The sequence below is a fragment of the Polypterus senegalus genome, chromosome 1 (genome assembly GCF_016835505.1).
Source record: "Polypterus senegalus isolate Bchr_013 chromosome 1, ASM1683550v1, whole genome shotgun sequence".
NCBI classification, from domain to species: domain Eukaryota; kingdom Metazoa; phylum Chordata; class Cladistia; order Polypteriformes; family Polypteridae; genus Polypterus; species Polypterus senegalus.
The window spans coordinates 2806678-2824811 of record NC_053154.1 but is presented as its reverse complement, the minus strand read 5'-3'; the positions used below and the strand labels follow the sequence as shown (position 1 = coordinate 2824811).

The following is an 18134-nucleotide window of genomic DNA, read 5'->3' as shown; positions in this document are numbered from 1 at the left end:
CAGTACCTCCACTAAGGCATGTACTCCGTTGTATGCGTGTTCAGCGGTCCCCCCTTAAAGAGTTTCCCACTGCGCCACGTTCCGAACGCTGCTTAGGCTATGTAACCGGTGTTGCGGTTTAAGAAAAATCCATATCATAACAAAAATAAAAAATGTTTTTTGGTATGAGCCGGTATACCGCCCAGCACTAAACTTAAGTACAGTGAGAATAAACTGTGAAAGTAATTATACACTGATAATACCTAATGTGCTAAATACAGAGAGAATACATTTTGAAAGTAATTCTACACAACAACATCATTGATTTCTGTCGCACATTTTCATACAAGTGATGAGCTCAAAGTGCTTTACATGATGAAGAATGAGAAAAAATAATTAAAATTAGAGAACTATAATTAACATACAATAAAGTCAGGTCTGATGGCCAGGGAGGACAAGAAAAAAACAAACAAAACTCCACGACGGCTGGAGAAAAAAATAAAATCTGCAGGGGGTTCCGAGGCCACGAGACCACCCAGCCCCCTCTAGGCATTCTACCCAACATAAATGACTTCAGTCATTCACAGTGAATACTTGATGTGCAGAACCTTCATAATTATTAAAATTTGCAGAAACAAAAATGTATTTGAAGCAGTAAAACAAAGTATTTATGTCTACAGTGTAACTATTTAGTCCTGTAATTGCAGAAGTGCTTGTTTGTTTTTTTCTTGGCCGTCTTTGCCACGTATGCACACCTAGGTGAGGTCCCCTTATGTTCTGTAGATACGAAGTGCCCAGTAGGAAGAGTGAATCGTCTGTCTGATGTCAAACGGTTTACATACCCCGATTGAATGGTGAAAAGAATGAAAAGGGCAGAGATTGTGTCAGAACTTGCTGTACCCATAAAACCATCTCACTGCACCGGCTCCATCAGGCAGCCCAGCCCAGTCTTGTGGTTTCATTGATGAGTGGCATTCTGGCAGCAGCTCTTTATTAGCAAGGTGAAACGTGTCCTTTGTAAAAGATGTAATATGAAATGGATGCTTCATAAAAGGTGCAATATATAAGCCATGCTGATGTGCTCAGCCCCTTGGCAGGCTGCAGTTGCTGTGGGCCAATACATGAGTGAAAGCTGCAGCCCGAGAAGGACAGGGCACAGACAGGGCGGGCATTACACTTACTCTGACCCTGACTTGAACTGCCATGCTGCTGTCAGATAAAGGGCCCTGCACACCGCACTTTACTAATGTGAGACTTGAATGTCATGAGCAGTCCTCATATTTGACATACCCTGTGATTTCTAATCGTTTAATCTCATGGCTGTCAGGTGAGGAGTTCGGCACCTGCAGCTCTGAAGTTTGACCTCCTCTCTGACTAGAAGACGTGTAATGTGACATCGGCTTTAGTTGAACAGGACTGGTGAGCTTTGTTGCCATGTTCATGTTAACTTGTTTCAGCACTTTGCCATCAGCGAAGCTCTCGGGTTGCACGTTGCTAATTTTAGTTGGTGTCCGGTCCATCAGCCTTAGCCCTCGTATTCTCAACTCACCTTTGAGGCCGTGTCATGCAGTGGTCACCAGCTGATTCATAGCAGTCTAGCCAGGTAAGTCCCATCAGCTCCAACGTTATCTGCCCAGTTTTTAAGGAGCTTGCTGACCACGTGGCTTCTGCTTATGTACATACTAATGCCTCAGAAACACACAGCAATGGCCAGTTGATGAGACCTAAGGGTTGACCTAATCCTTGATGCTGTGTGTTTATTCTGGAAGAACATGACAGCCCTTTGGCATTATGCTTACATAGCGCTTGTCTTTTTACTTGAATCGTCTTAGGTTTTCTGTCGGCCTGATACGATAAATAAGGCAGAAGGATAACACTGTATGGCAGTCCATGTGCCATCTTACAGAGTCTCAATGTCTGCTTTCACCTTGTGCATGCCAGACTTGCCAGGAAAGCCCAGTGGGAGATCCGTGAACAAGTGCTGAGGCGATGTTCACCTCAAGGTGACACATAAATTGTTGAAAATCGCTCAGGCAGCACTGGACGTGTCCCCATTTAGGCACCTTTGCACGCAGCCTCAGAATGATAAATGTTCAGTAAAGACAGGAAGACTGCTATTAAGAGTATGCAAAGGCCACTTTATCATTGTAGACCCATGGGTGCCACATGATTGCCTTAACTGCCCTTCTGAGTTTAAATGAATTGGCAGCAGGCCTTAGTGGGCCCCGTGATTCTTGTGGTGCTATGGGAAGTGAGTGAGTTGGGCCAGTGCCACCTGCTTTTAAGGTGCTGCCAGCAGAGGGGACCCTTTTGCTTTTGGACATCAACGTGGTGCTGCTGAAGTGGGCCTGGGGTCAACGTGTTGCATGTTGTTTAGCATTTGCCAGTTAGAATTTTACTGGGCTTTGGACACGGGACAGGAAGGACACTACTCTGTATATGACCCCCATTCATAACGAAGACATTCCAAATAAACATATTCAACCAATGGTGGTGTTACGATTCATGCCGTTCCACAAATTTATATTGAGATATATATATATATATATATATATATATATATATATATACTCTGACTTTCTCATACCAATCCCATTTTGAAATTAAACCTACAGTCCATCTTCCAGACTCTTCCTATGCCTTTTCTGCACCGGTTATCCTGGGGGAACCATTGTTGGTGGCAAAGGAAACTCGAGATGCCATGGAGTACACCTCTCCGCTAGTCACTAATTGGCCTGTGATGCCTATCTCGAGGGATTTTTGCCCACTGCTCCTGACAGTCTTGCCAGCTGGGTGAAATTTCAGATGTGTCTGGCATTAACTGCCCACTTCAGGTCCTGGTGTGGCATTTCAATGAGATTTCTTTCAGGACTTTAACTTGACCAGTCTCAAACATACAGTGGGTATGGAAAGTATTCAGACCCCCTTCAATTTTTCACTCTTTGTTATATTGCAGCCATTTGCTAAAATCATTTCAATTAATTTTTTCCCTCATTAATGTACACACAGCACCCCATATTGACAGACAAAAAAAAGAATTTTTGAAATTGTTGCAGATTTATTAAAAAGAAAAACTGAAATATCACATGGTCCCAAGTATTCAGACCCTTTAAACCCACAGTATTTAGTAGAAGCCCCCTTTTGAGCTCATACAGCCAGGAGTCTTCTTATGAAAGATGCAACAAGTTTTTCACACCTGGATTTGGGGATCCTCTGCCATTCCTCCTTGCAGATCCTCTCCAGTTCTGTCAGGTTGGATGGTAAACGTTGGTGGACGGCCATTTTTAGGTCTCTCCAGAGATGCTCAATTGGGTTTAAGTCAGGGCTCTGGCTGGGCCATTCAAGAACAGTCACAGAGTTGTTGTGAAGCCACTCCTTTGTTATTTTAGCTGTGTGCTTAGGGTCATTGTCTTTGCAAAAGTATGCAGACCCCCTTCTGATAATGCCAGCCAGGCCCATTGGTGTAGAAATTTATGCAGTCTGTTCTGCAGTCCTCATAGATGAACACCAGGAGTAGAAGGGGGCGTACTGAGGAAGCCCAGTGGCATTCAGCATGGCACTGTCATAGGATGGCAGCTTTCCAGCAAGTCAGTTTATCAGATTTCTCCCCTGCTGGCCTGGTCAGCTGTTGTGAAGTGGAGCAACAAGAGTTTAGCTGTGAAATGGTGGGCCACACAAGCTTACAGAATGGGACTGGCAAGTGCATAGTGTGTGAAAGTCAGTTGGAGCACTCGTTACTGAGTTTCAGAGAGCCTCCAGGAGCATCAACAGCTCCAGAACTGTGCGCTGGGGGCTTCATGAAGTCAGTTTCTGTAGCCAGACGGCCGCACACAAGCCTAGGATCACAGTGTACGATGGTGAGGGTTGCTTGAAATGGCGTGGAGGACAACGCCCCAGGACTGTGGGGCAGTAGAAATGTCTTCTCTCACATCACCATCTGGTAGTCTTGTGGACAAACCTGGGACTGGTGGATGCCAGGAGGGTACCATCTGTCCAAATCCATAGTACCTCCTGTAAAGTGCAGTGAAGGAGGACTAACAGTCTGGGGAGGTTTGTCATGATTTGGACTGGGAACCTTAAATCAATGAAAGGAATTGTTAACAGTATAACATGCAAGGACAGTGTGAAGAAGGCCCTTTGCTGTTTCAGTATGACAAATGGAGGTCCATACAGATATGATGTGGCCTGCAGAGAGACCGGAGCTCAACTCCATTGGACACCTTTGGGATGAATTGAAACACCAAACCAATGCTCTTGTGGCTGAATGGGAGGGAATCCCTGCATCCAGGACCCAAAATCTAGGGGAAGAAGAGTGGAGGCTGTTGGTGAGCCAACTTCATGTTACTACCCATAAGTCTGGAGTAAGATGTGGGTGTGATGTTCTTGTGTCCACAGACTTTTGGCCATGTAGTATAAGAGAAATGTTGTGACAAGGGTCAAGAGCAGTGCATCCCATGCCATGCGTTGTTGTGTTCTGTGTAACTAAGTGTTCATGGTTGCCGATGTTGAAGGTTTAGTAATTTACCGCTGGTGTGTTACCGTTGTAAATCTGAGTAAGCTCCATGGCAGAGCACTATAGTGAGATCATTTTGAGCTGAACTTGTGCTCCCGTTTCTGATGTGTTGCAGTTGGACCCCGTGGCATACCGCATGGAGCCCATGATCATTCCCGAACTGGACCTCAAGCCTGTGCTGATTCCACACCACAAAGGCAGGAAGAGACTTCACCTTGGTAAGCATGAATAGAAACACTGTTGTCCTGCTGGGGTCATGGCTGCTCAGACTGCAGGCCTTGCTGGACTCCGTCAATATCATTTGGTTTCTTGTTTGCAGAGCTCAAAGACAGCCTGTCCCGAATGGGCTCCGACCTCAAGCAAGGCTTCATCAGCTCCCTCAAATCAGCCTGGCAGACCCTTAACGAATTTGCACGAGCACACACCTCTTCTACCCAACTCCAAGAGGAGCTTGAGAAAGTCGCCAATCAAATCAAGGAGGAGGAAGAAAAGCAGGATCGGGAAGGTGAGCTTGTTGTGGAGACCAGGAGAACAAGCATGTCTCAGTCAGCAAAAGGGCAATCTGGGGATGTGTGGGCTACCTTGTCAATAGCCAGGCAGAGGAGTGGGCCATCCTGCCCTATGAGTAATTTAATGCCTTCTGCCTCATAGACTTGAATAGGTGAGACGCTGATAGATAGATAGATAGATACTTTATTAATCCCAAGGGGAAATTCACATAATCCAGCAGCAGTATACTTAATTGGAATTGATTGGAGGCTCACTGGGACAGCCGGCCCTTCTCAGTGCCATGGCATGGGTGGCACCTCTCAGGGAACTCACTTTTTTCCATTGATTTGAACCCTCCAGATAGCGATGAGAAGCTTGCAGGGTAGCCATGGGATTCTCCCGACCTTCTCTGTACTACACAGGGTCATAGGTAGGCGCTGTCAGTCTGTTAACCACTTTCACACACCACCCATGCCCTTCCAGAAAGCATTACCTTGTCTCAGAGAGAACATCACCCACTGAAGAAGCACCAGGCACCTTGGAGTGTTTTACTCAATTTGCTACGTCCTTCCCTTGGTCAGTGAAACCTGTTCCCAACTCCTTATGGCTTCCAGTGGATGAAGAGAAGGTGGCTGCCAAGTCCACTGCCTAGAACACTCTACACTCTAACTGATTTGTAATATCCCTTTATGTTCTGAGACTGGCACCTTTTTTGAACTTCATCATTCATACAGATATGCTGCCCACATGTTCTGGATGCCAGTTTGGCTTGTAGTTCATTACTCACCGCTGTTCACTGGGGTGTGATGCCTTTGGAAGCTGTGTATTTATCAAGACTTTATGTACTGTATTATCATCTTCTTCTTCTAGATCAGAAAATGATAGAAAGCATTGATTCTCCTAAGGACGAGGACATGTCTGCCAAGATTGGGATGCTAAATGGTGGCAATCGGATCGATTATGTCTTGCAGGAGAAGCCAATTGAAAGTTTCAACGAGTACCTGTTTGCCCTGCAGAGCCACCTGTGCTATTGGTAAGTGACCAGCCTCTGTGCCCTGTTGGTGGTGGTCAGTGTTTCATAAGACAATAGAAAGTCACATATGCTCACCGTGACTCCCATTCTGGTTCATATTGATGATCACAGGGTCCATTCAAGCCATGACACCATTGGCCGACTTAAAAATGAAATTTACAGTTCCTTAAAAAAGTATTCAGCATCCAGAATTGCTTTTTCCATTTCATTAGCCAAATTCTAAACTCGCAATATATTTTTTTTCTTCAAACCATTGTACAGTAATCCCTCGCTATATCGCGCTTCGACTTTCGCGGCTTCACTCTATTGTGGATTTTATATGTTAGCATATCTAAATATATAACGCAGATTTTTCGCTGCTTCGCGGGTTCTTTGGACAATGTGTCTTTTTACTTCCTGTACATGCTTCCTCAGTTGGTTTGCCCAGTTGATTTCATACAAGGGACGCTATTGGTGGATGGTTGAGAAGCTAACCAATCAGAGCATGCAGTTAAGTTCCTGTGTGCTGAACGGCTCAGTGACGGAGCGCTGAATTCGATTCTGCAGCGTTAACCAGGAAGTCTTGTCTCGCTCATTCAGCATCCACGTGTTTCGCTGTGTAAAGAGTTCACTTTTATGCTCTTTTGTGTTTATCTTTGTGTGTAGTCAAGCCCTTCATTGTGGCTTCAAAACGATCTGCTCCTGCTACTGCTTCAGGGGCCGTGCCCAAGCGCAAACGGAAGATGTTAACGATTGCCGAAAAGGTAAACGTTTTGGATATGCTGAAGGATGGGAACAGCTACACCGCTGTAGGACGGCATAACTGCATCAATGAGGCTACGATTCTTTTTATTTAAAAAGTAGGAAAGGAATATAAGATCTACGGCCGCAGTGTCCTTTTAACCAGGGTGCAAAACAAGTTGTAAGTGGATGTAATAAGGCAGTAGTCTGGATGGAATCTGCTTTAGGGATTTGGATTGAAGAAGAATAACGGTGGTGCTACACAGTCGCCTGAAGTGGCTCCTTTAGAAGAGCTGTAACGCTCTCCTTTGTTGTGCAGTAAAATAAAACTCATTGTTATCGGACAAGTCATCGTGTCATTGTTGGTGAGTAGCTATAATTAATTTTCTACTTACAGTACTTAGTACATGTACATAGTTTAGTGTCACTGTACACACATTTACTGTATACTATTTTTCTTGCATTGTACGTATTTATTGCTGGTGGCCTGTCTATCGTAATGGCTGTAACATATGTGATATCGGAGACACTCGATATCTTTAAAATAATATTTAGGTTTTACTGTATATAAACAGTGTGTTTATATACATAATTTCAATGAATCTTACCTAATATCTAAAAGAATACAAAGGGATTATGCTGTATAACTCTGTGGGGAATATTTATAAACAGTGTGGGAGAGTTTATAAGGGCTTCAAATATATAAAAATAACCATACAAACATATGGTTTCTAATTCATGGATTTTCATCTATCGCAGGGGGGTCTGGAACGCAACCCCCGCGATCGAGGAGGGCTTACTGTACATCATACCAAATCAAAAGAAACTGTTTCAATTCTTTTTTTTTTTTTTTAAATTTGCTAAAAGGGACAAATCCATACTGTGAGATTTCAAAGGTCTTTCTCCACTTTGCCGATCTCGGGCCCCCTCTGCTCAGTGCCATAGACCACCAGGCCGATTCACCCACTGTTGTCTCCACCTGCTGGCTTTCCTGTTCTCCATTCATTGATAAATCCCCCTTTCCAAATGTCACTGAGGTCAAACAGTGTAAAGTGAGCACTAAAATAGCATTCTGAAGTCGGAGAGCACACACCTGGGGAAAAGTACAAGACCACCTCAGAGGCACTCAGTGGACCTCAGAGTTCAGTGTAGCGCATCACACAGAAGTGTAAAAAATAGGAAACTACATCCGTTAAGAATGAGCCCTGTCTGAGAGGCCACTGTGACACCAGTCATCACTCAGTCAGTGACTGCGATCAGAAGGGATGGTCACGGCTCACTGCACAGAAAGGACCTTCAGTGAAGGGGGACAAGGGGGAAAGAACAAAAAGGTATGTACTTAACCTGTAAAGAATTAACAAAATCTCCGTTGGAAGACCCTTCAAAGATGTGACAGAAAGTCTTCAACACTCCGTAGTGTGTGTGGCACAAGTCTTTCACTGGCAGATGAACTTGTCACTGTATCCAGCACGGGGCGTTAGCTCTCTTGTTGGAATGAGTTCTTTGTTTTTTTTTTTTCTTATTTCCGTCTTTTAGCTGTGCATTTATCGTCCACTCGTCCTCATGGGACATGATGATATTTCCAATGCACTCTCAAGAGGTAGTTGTCTATTTCCTATTTAAGTTGCCCACATTTTACAGTCGTAACGTGATTAGCAGAGGCCACCCCAATTCACCGGCAGCTATCTGTTCTTTCTTGCCCCTGCACTGTAGCCCATGTTCCAAGACCTTCCCTTCTAGTTTGGGCCATGCATTTGGAGCGGTATAACTCAGCCACTGGAGTCCATGACTGTGAGCCGACCATCCCAGTAACTTTAGTACTTGACCGAGACCCTCCACGCCGTCATTATCAGAAGCGTATTTTATATATATGATACATTATAAATATGATGTGGTTAGTAATTTAGCCACAATCCCACCCTTGTTACCATTTGTATCCAGCAGGGAGTGTTAGCTCCCTTGTTGGAATGAGTTCTTTTGTAATTGCTTCGTGTTACATAACCTGAATCTATATAGATATAATATAAAAACGAGATACCCGTAGTGATACGGCGGTAAGAAATCACATACGAGAAATAACTTTGCTTTCTTTAATGACAGCTTACGCTGTATAACAGATGAAGGAAGCCATAACAAGAACCCAGTTCGGGAGTGAGGGCCCGATGTATAGAGTCTGCCATTTTCGTTGAAGTGCTGGAAGGATTTTCAGGACCGGATGACGTTATCTCCCATCCGTCCATCGGCTTCAAAGGTGTGCCGGGCGATGTTCAAAAGGATTTATACTCTTTCTTCACATGCAGGCCCCACTTTGGTGAATCACGCCATTCCAAGCAAGGCAAAGAGGAGACAGTTTCATGCTGAGTTTGTAGTACACGATGGTCATCAGTCTGACTGCCCATTTTGAATGTTGTCCCTGACTGTCTTGTCTTAAAATGCTTGCCTAGCAGTTCTAATATGGTGAGCCCCTGTGCTAAATCAGTGCCCACTGCGCATGGGAGTAGAAAGGAAAGTAGATTTATAAAATATGTTTGTACAGAGGACCGTGACATATTAAACTTCTGTTACGGTCACCACTGTGGCTGTGTTGTGTTGTTGAACTGGCAACCTGCTCAGGACTGACCTGGCGCACCTTGAGTAATTTAGTCAATGGAGGAATGGGCAAGTGTTGATCTGTCACATTGTACAAAATGAACAGAAGAGACAGCCTGCTGGAAAAGGGTGAATGCTTGGAAATTGTTAACATTTCACTTGTTGAAACTTAATTTTTGTTGTGGTTTATCATTTATTTTTTTATTTTTTTGCACAGATAAATAGAACTTTATTTATAACTTTGTTTGTCCTCCGGGACACCACATACAGTTCAGAACAGGTCATCCCCTGAAGCTTAGCATTTTTTGGCCCAGCCAGGACTTGGATGAGGTACCATCTAGAAAAAGCTTGGTCTGCTGTTGGAAGAGGTGTTGGTGAGGCCAGCAGGGGGCGCTTACCCTGTGGTCTGAATGTGGATCTCAATGCAGTGACGGGGACACTGTGCTGTCCTCCAGATGAGACATAAAGCCGAGGTCCTGACTCTCTGTGGTCATAAAAGATTCCTGGGCAGCCTTTGTAAAGAGTGGGGTGTAATCCAAAAACACCCTCGTCATCCTCACCCGTCTCTAATAGGCTAAGTATCCCACCCCTTCACCACCTAACAACTCCTGTGTGGTGAGCGTACTGGCACAAAATGGCTGCCGTCTCATCATCCAAGTGGCTGCTGCTACACATTGGTGGTGTTTGAAGTGGCTCTCCTCTCACTGTGTAAAGTGCTTTGTGTTGTGAGAAAAGAGCTGTAAAAATGTAAAGAATTATTATTATTATTATTATTAAATAAAAAAAATCCAAGTCAGACTGATCAAAATGCCAGGTTGTGACAAAAGACTTTTTCAAGGCATGTTATATTGTTGACTTTAAGGGAAATACTTGAGGACTGACCCCAAAGACAGGCAAGTCATTTTTATATTAATGTATTAATAAAATTAAGGATCAAGAGGATCAGAGGAAAGGTACATTGAGCACAAGGGTAAAACCGCACAACCTTCTGGCCGAACTAAACAGTTAAGTGGGTCCCCCTCTGCCCTGTTGGGGTGGTTGATCCATACTCTCCACTGGTCATCTTCACAAGTCCCACTCCTTGTCCAATCACCTGCCCTTTTCCGCTAGTTGATTCCTTGTCCACTGGCTGCTTCCCAGCGCCAAGCTTACCTCAGGCCTCTGACTCTGCAGAGATATTTCTGGGTCTCCATTGAGACCCCTAATGTAGCCTTTGAGGAGCGCCCCCTAGCAGTACCAGGGGTTTCTTTATGTTCTCCATGCCTCAGAGGTGTACTTGGAAGTACCAGATGGGTTGTCGTCGCCCGGAGCCTTTCAAGGCTGCACTACTCTGGTCTAATAGCTTCAACATTAGTAAATACGTTTCAGGCCCAGAAACTGCAATGGTAGCGTCCTCTGCTGGTTGTAATCAGCATCACTACCAGTCATCATCAGCACCAGTTTAATGCCCATTTTGTGGGTTTCTGTGCTGTAAATGAATAGAGAAACAAACCAACAAAAGAAAAACATAAAAAGGGTTGCAGCTCCAGGCGACCCCCTTTAAGGTCAAGAATGGAGAAAATAAGAATCAAACATAACGTCTTGAATTGGAGGGGCTTTTTTTCAGTGCTCTGCTGGTCTGTAAATGACTGCTGACGTGAGTTGTAGCTGCTGTTTAAAATTAAATGGAAGGGAGGTCAGTTGTAATCCGGGACGCGCGCCTTTACTGGAAGGGACGCAGAAACTGGGTTAGTGGTTGAGCCTCAGCAGATCTTTCCCACTATTTTCCGTCATACCTTCACCCACCAAACACTCCCGACGCTCACGGGTATGTGCCATGTGCCATTATTGTCAAGTGTACAGAGCTGAGTGAAAATCGTAACTGTTCTACCATGCAGGGTATCGAGGATTAATGTGAGCGAGAAAAGACCCAGGAGATGATTAGAACTTGAAAAGTCCAAAATACTGAAAAGAGGTCCAAATCAGAATACCAAAGCCTAACGCTTGGGCCTACTTCAAAATAAAGCCAACTGGCACTACAGAAAAGGGGGTTTTCCATCCACTGAAGTTTGTCTTGAAAATCCAAATGCTCTCTAATTTATATGCAGTGTCCTGTGATGCCACAAGTGCAATGGTGTGATCACATGACCACTGCATGGAGCGTCACCAAAACAATAAAAATCAAGACAGTAACCAATTAGGGTTATTTTTAAATTCAAAGTGCAAAACCGATGTAAAAAATTATTCATTCATAGAAAAAGTGAAATAAGACAAAAACACACACATAGAAGGGTGAGTATATTCCCCTTCCTTGCATGTGCTAGTAGTCCCCATTCTCCAGCCCTATGACTAGTGATTATAATTTATAACTTTATCTCTACACTTCCTGAAATAACAGGAACGTCAGGGTTTGCCCAAGTTTACCAGTTGCTCTCCCAAATCTTTTCCCTCCAGCTTCTGTGTTGCTGGGCATCCTTTCTATGTTTCCCAACACCTCCTCCAGTCACATTATCTTTAGCCCCCAGTACTACTTCACTCAGCCACCCTCTGCCTTTTGCTTGCCATGCCCACCTCAGCCTCTGTTTTGTCACGGCAGGGTGACCCTGCATACTCTTTATTATGTAGGTCTTAACAGAATGTCTCAAGTCTTGTTCTCTTACTACACTGCCAGGCACCTCACTTCAGCACTCTCATATCTGTAACCCGTGCAATTAGAGGAGCAGAACAGAAAGCCGAGAAAAGGTCACTCGTGTGTTTACGTTTTATAGATAATATGCCCAAAATAATAAAGTACAAATATGAGTATTGCAAATTAATAGAACCCCAGAGCAGGCTAGCAGATGGCTTGCTGTCTTATTGATTAGTCTCTGGTCAAGAGTGTCTGGCTGTCAAGAGAGGTGGTCTTCTCCTTTATGGGTGGAACATGACAGAGTGACTTTGCTTCATTGTTACCTCTGACTTTATCTAATGCTTCATTCCATTTGCCTTGGATGTCAGAGCTGGGAATGACATTTCACTTGAGTTGACTGCTCTCTAGTAAAACTCTCAGAAAATCAATATGGATGTCTCCAGGAAGACAGATGTTTTGCTTGCTCTGCCAAAATAAATTGCGGTTGATAACAACACATTGCACTGTATTTTTGTGCATCCAAACATCAGAGCAGCACATCGATGGAGAGACGTTGGACTGTTCTGTGTGTACGACTGATTTAATGAGACACAAGGACAGTAGTGCTAATAAACAGTGTAACACTACTAAACTTCACCATTTTGGATTGACGTCATGATCTGATGTTGGACAAACCTGTGCCTGCCAGACCTGCCCCGAGTTTTCAAGTCGAAAATCTAACTTAAGGAAGAGTTTCAGCTGAAAATTCCAACTAGGAACTCGGAAATCCCGACTTCCCACTTCAAAATGAATGCAGCATTAGTCCAGCTTATTTGATGTGCCTTGCGGACCTTTGGGATATATGGACTCCCTACGTCCTCTCAGTTCTATCCAGCCACAGCACAATCCTCCAATCACAGCTCCCAGTCCCTGCCATTTTTCCATCCATGATGAAGAACGCCACTTATTTTGGCTGCCGTATTCAGACAGGTGTAGTAATAAGAAGAAATTTCACCGGTTAATTATTATCAGTTGTGCCTTCCACAAGGACCCTACTTTATTTACCTCACCTTTCTCTGTTGTAAGAGGTGGTCTCTGGCTGTTATATGTGTGTGTATATATATATATATATATATAGATAGATAGATACTGCTCAAAAGAATTAAAGGAACACTTTTTAATCAGAGTATAGCATAAAGTCAATGAAACTTATGGGATGTTAATCTGGTCAGTTAAGTAGCAGAGGGGGTTGTTAATCAGTTTCAGCTGCTGTGGTGTTAATGAAATTAACAACAGATGCACTAGAGGGGCAACAATGAGATGACCCCCAAAACAGGAATGGTTTAACAGGTGGAGGCCACTGACATTTTTCCCTCCTCATCTTTTCTGACTGTTTCTTCACTAGTTTTGCATTTGGCTACAGTCAGTGTCACTACTGGTAGCATGAGGCGATACCTGGACCCTACAGAGGTTGCACAGGTAGTCCAACTTCTCCAGGATGGCACATCAATACGTGTCATTACCAGAAGGTTTGCTGTGTCTCCCTGCACAGTCTCAAGGGCATGGAGGAGATTCTAGGAGACAAGCAGTTACTCTAGGAGAGCTGGAGAGGGCCATAGAAGGTCCATAACCCATCAGCAGGACCAGTATCTGCTCCTTTGGGCAAGGAGGAACAGGATGAGCACTGCCAGAGCCCTACAAAATGACCTCCAGCAGGCCACTGGTGTGAATGTCTCTGACCAAACAACCAGAAAGACTTCATGAGGGTGACCCAAGGGCCCCATGTCCTCTAATGGGCCCTGAGCTCACTGCCCAGCAGCATGCAGCTCGATTGGCATTCGCCATAGAATACCAGAATTGGCAGATGCACCACTGGTGCCCTGTGCTTTTTACAGATGAGAGCAGGTTCACCCTGAGCACGTGACAGAAGTGAAAGGGTCTGAGAAGCCATGGAGAACATTATGCTGCCTGTAACATCATTCAGCATGAGCAGTTTGGTGGTGGGTTAATGATTGTCTGGGGAGGCATATCCATGGAGGGTCACACAGACCGCTACAGGCTTGACAAAGGCACCTTGGCTGCCATTAGGTATCAGGATGAAATCCTTGGACCCATTGTCAGACCCTATGCTGGTACAGTGGCTCCTGGTGCACGACAATTCCTGGCCTCATGTGGTGAGAGTATGCAGGCAGTTCCTGGAGGATGAAGGAATTGATACCATTGACTGGCCACCACACTTTCCTGACCTAAATCCAATAGAACACCTCTGGGACATTATGTTTTGGTCCATCCAATGCCACCAGGTTGCACCTCAGACTGTCCAGTGATGCCCTGGTCCAGATCTGGGAGGAGATCCCCACAACACCATCTGTCATCTCATTAGAAGCATGCACGATGTTGTCAGGCATGTATACAAGAACACAGGGGCCATACAAAGTGCTGCGTACAATTTGAGTTGCTGCAATTAAATTTTGGCAAAATGGACTAGCCTGCCACATCATTTTTTCACTCTGATTTTTGGGGCGTCTTTGAATTCAGGGCTCTGTAGGTTGATCATTTTCATTTCCATCAAACGATGTGGCATCCTTTCGTTCCTAACACATTACCCAGTCTATATCAGTATAGATATCCAGGAGGATTTCTTTTTCCCATTGAGATCTGATGTGTTTTCAAAGTGTTCCTTTAATTTTTTGAGCTATATATATATATATATATATATATGTATATATAAATTATATAAATCTAACTGAACCCCACTCGTTTTAAGAAAAAAAATAACAGTTTATCGATAAACACAAGGATCATAGAAATATACAGTGGGGAAAAAATATTGAGCATGTCAATGATTTTCTCAGTAAACATATTTCTAATGGGGCTATTGACATGAAATGTTCACCAGACGTAAGTAATCGACGCATCCAAAGAAATCAAAACAAACAAGTCCATAAATGAAGTGATGTGTAATAAAGTGGAATGACACAGTATAAGAATTGAAGACGCTCACTTAAATGTATTTCATAGCCAGTAGAAAAGCCTTTGTTGGTGATGACAGCTTCAAGACGCCTCCTGTATGGACAAACGAGTCGCATGCATCTCTCTGGTGGGATTTGGACCCATTCTTCACATCTTGAAGGTACTGGGGGGCCTCTTCTATGAACTCTGATCTTCAGTTCTTTCCATCGATTTTCAATTGGATTCAAGTCAGGTGATTCTAGCAGCTTGATATTCTTTCTCAGAAACCAACTGAGTTTCCTTGGCTGTGTGTTTGGGATCCTTGTCTTGCTGAAATGTCCAGCATGTTGGTAGATGGCTGCAGATTCTTATCAAGAATGCCCCGCTACATTTCTCCATTCATCCTTCTTTCAATTATATGAAGTCTGCCAGCCCCACACAATGATGTTCCCACCTCCACACTTCACTGCTGGTGTGGTGTTTTTGGTGTGATGATGTGCAGGGCCATTTCTCCTCCAAACATAGTGTGTGCAGTGACATCCAAAGAGTTCAGTTTTGGTCTCCTCTGACCAGACTCTGCTCTCCCAGTATTTCATTGGCTTGTCCAAATGATGCACAGCAAACTTGAAATGAGGTTCAATGTACTTGTTCTTCAGCAGTGGAGTCTTGCGCGGTGAGTGGTGTGCATAGAGGTCATGGTGGTTGAGTGCTTTACTTACTGGACCTGCTAATTCCAGGTCTTTGTGAAGCTCTACACCAGTGGTCCTTGGCTCTTCTGATTCTTCTTTTGACTTCTCTGTCAGAAATCTTGCGAGGAGCACCTGGTTGTGGCCACTTTATGGTGAAATGATGTTCTTTCCATTTCTGGATTACGGCCTCAACGGTGCTCAGTTCGAAATATATCTGTCACCAATGCCATCTGTGTGTTTTGCAAAAATAAGGTAGTGAAGATCTTGAGACGAGAACTCTTTGCTTTTACCCATCATGAGATCTTCTTGTATGACATCCTGGTAATGACAGGCCATCAATTAGGACTAAAGCTGCTGATATTCATTTGCACTGACAGGGGGCCATCAGGATTGGCAGACGTCAGCTGCTTTCTTGGCTTTCCAGGCCTTTCTGCTCCTCCTTTTCTTCATATGTTCTTATTCCCAGTGTAGTTCCATTTTATTACATACTAGGCCGACCCGCCTTTTAAGGCGACCGAGTTTTAAGTTGACCACTTCTTAAAGCAATTCAATATGTAGATCAATTTGATATTTGATACAAACTCATTCATTTGGTTATATTGCATTTGAGCGGTATTACTTTAATACTCGTAGTTTCTGTTATTTTTGTGATGAAATTTAGACTTTTTCTATATTGAGGTCGCCCTTTTGAACCCCCTGATATTTACTACGTGGTGAGGTGTTTGTACTCCAACATTAATTATTTCCAGAGACATCATTTTGTCTATTTTTCCAGCGCATCGCGCACAAAAGTAAAGGGAACGATGGGAGCACCAGAACTCTGCTCACATCATGTCGCTTCGTACCGCAAGCTGCAAGTAGTAAGTCTGTGATAAGCGGAATACCGCTACGCTCTCCACTCATGGGACGGAAGGACAATCCCGACTGCTTTTATATAGTGAGAAAGAAGAAGAAGAAGATATTGCACAGTCTGGAGTAGAAAATCATCTTTTACCTGGAAAAACAAAACTATTGCAAAATGGACGGGGCGTGTGTGAAACTCCGCACCTGCGTAGCACTCACGGGACGGAAGGACAATCCCGACCGCTTTTAAATAGAAGGATAACTTTATTTATGGACTTATTTGTCTGTGTGGATTACTTGGTTTGTTACCGACATCTGGTGTAAACTTCATGTCAGCAGCCCCATTAGAAAGGTATTTGCTGTGAAACATGTTGACGCGTTCAATACTTATTTTCCTCGCTGTAATATATATTGACACATAAGTCAGGGCACAAGTCTGACTAGACAGACACACATGGCACATAGAAGAGGCTGGCTCTGTACTGGCTACTTAGACTTCAGCTTTATCTTGGAACAGATGGATAGTTTTACTATACCAAGTCTTTAGGATGATTGATAGATGGATCTTTATTTGTCCCCGGTGGGAAACTTGGCTTTTTACAGAAGCTCTTTATATAAATAAATAGATGAATATACTGTATACACACACACACACACACCAGAATGTCTGAAAAGGAAGAAACCTTCTGCCTTGGCAGTCCCAATCGCAGTGATGTGCTGTAGAGACGTATTGCTGTCGGTATAAAGGAGCCCTTTATACGTCTGCTGAATGATTTGTTGGCTGAAAGTCCTCAGTGTTGTTAGTCACAGAGACGATGTGCAGCGTTGTTCATAATGGTCACCAGTTTTGTCTTCGTTCTCTCCTCCTCTATGACCACCAGGGGGTCCAGAGTGTGTCCCATAATTGAGCTTGCCCTTTTAATTATCTTGTTGGCTCTCTTCAAGTGATGTTACTGGCCCAGCACACCACACTGGCCATCACAGAGTTCTAGAAGATGTGAAGGATGACACTTCCCACATTAATATTACTCTGTCCTTTCTTCTCTAGCTCCTCTGTGTTATGAGGCCAGTCTATCCTTTCATTGATGTAGAAGTGCACCACCTCAGAAGATGTCCAGTGTTGGGTTCAAGGGCATTGACGTACACTCTGTCTCTTCGCTGTGTGCCCCTTTGTCTGTGGTTTGCTGTGCTTTTCCTCACTCAGGCCATTTGCTGGGTTGTCTAGAACTTCATTACTCCTTCGTTACTCCTTGTAGCACAAGAGTTTAGGTGTTGAAGCTTCCTTCTTGTAGTAATAACTGCTTCTCAGACTGGGCTCAGTTACTGGTACACTTTTGCCTTGGCAGTGGGGCGTCAGCTTTCAGGTCCGCAAAGAGAAGAGTTTGTCAGTTGTCAACTCCCCAGGAAGGGAGCGGCTCATCCGCTTTTTAGTTTTAGAGATTTTGAGTCATTTTGGAGAATGAGAGCAGAGCTCCCATTGAAGGTTCCCTCAGAGAAGTGTGCTTGGAGAGTTTGCCCGAGAGCGAGAGGGTGCAACTGGTTTTCGAATGAATGTCATACCTCTCGTGATTGAATTAAAGTCTCTTCCAGTTACAAAATGGATGCCTTCCCGTAGGTGCGTTTATTTTGTCCACCACAGTTGTCTTTTGATGCATTATAGCTCTTTGTCTGTCATGTAGTGTCTAGTTGGTCCCTTCTGGCCTGAAAGGGTCCTGCAGAGCGGCCAGTTTACACCTTTGG

The 18134-nt window shown here is 44.1% G+C and overlaps 1 protein-coding gene across 4 annotated transcripts in view; it reads left to right on the top strand.

Annotated features, from left to right (window-relative positions):
• The window catches only part of LOC120522889 (SEC23 interacting protein), a 114758-nt gene that overhangs the window by 83388 nt on the left and 13236 nt on the right, over positions 1-18134 (top strand). For 2 of the 4 annotated variants that reach the window (XM_039743661.1, XM_039743654.1), the window contains exons 15-17: positions 4608-4710; positions 4812-4997; positions 5852-6014. In XM_039743661.1, the coding sequence (XP_039599595.1) occupies positions 4608-4710; positions 4812-4997; positions 5852-6014 (452 nt within the window). Of the gene's footprint in view, positions 1-4607; positions 4711-4811; positions 4998-5851; positions 6019-18134 lie in introns of those variants that run through there. The other 2 variants (XM_039743676.1, XM_039743669.1) reach the window with 1 other exon arrangement.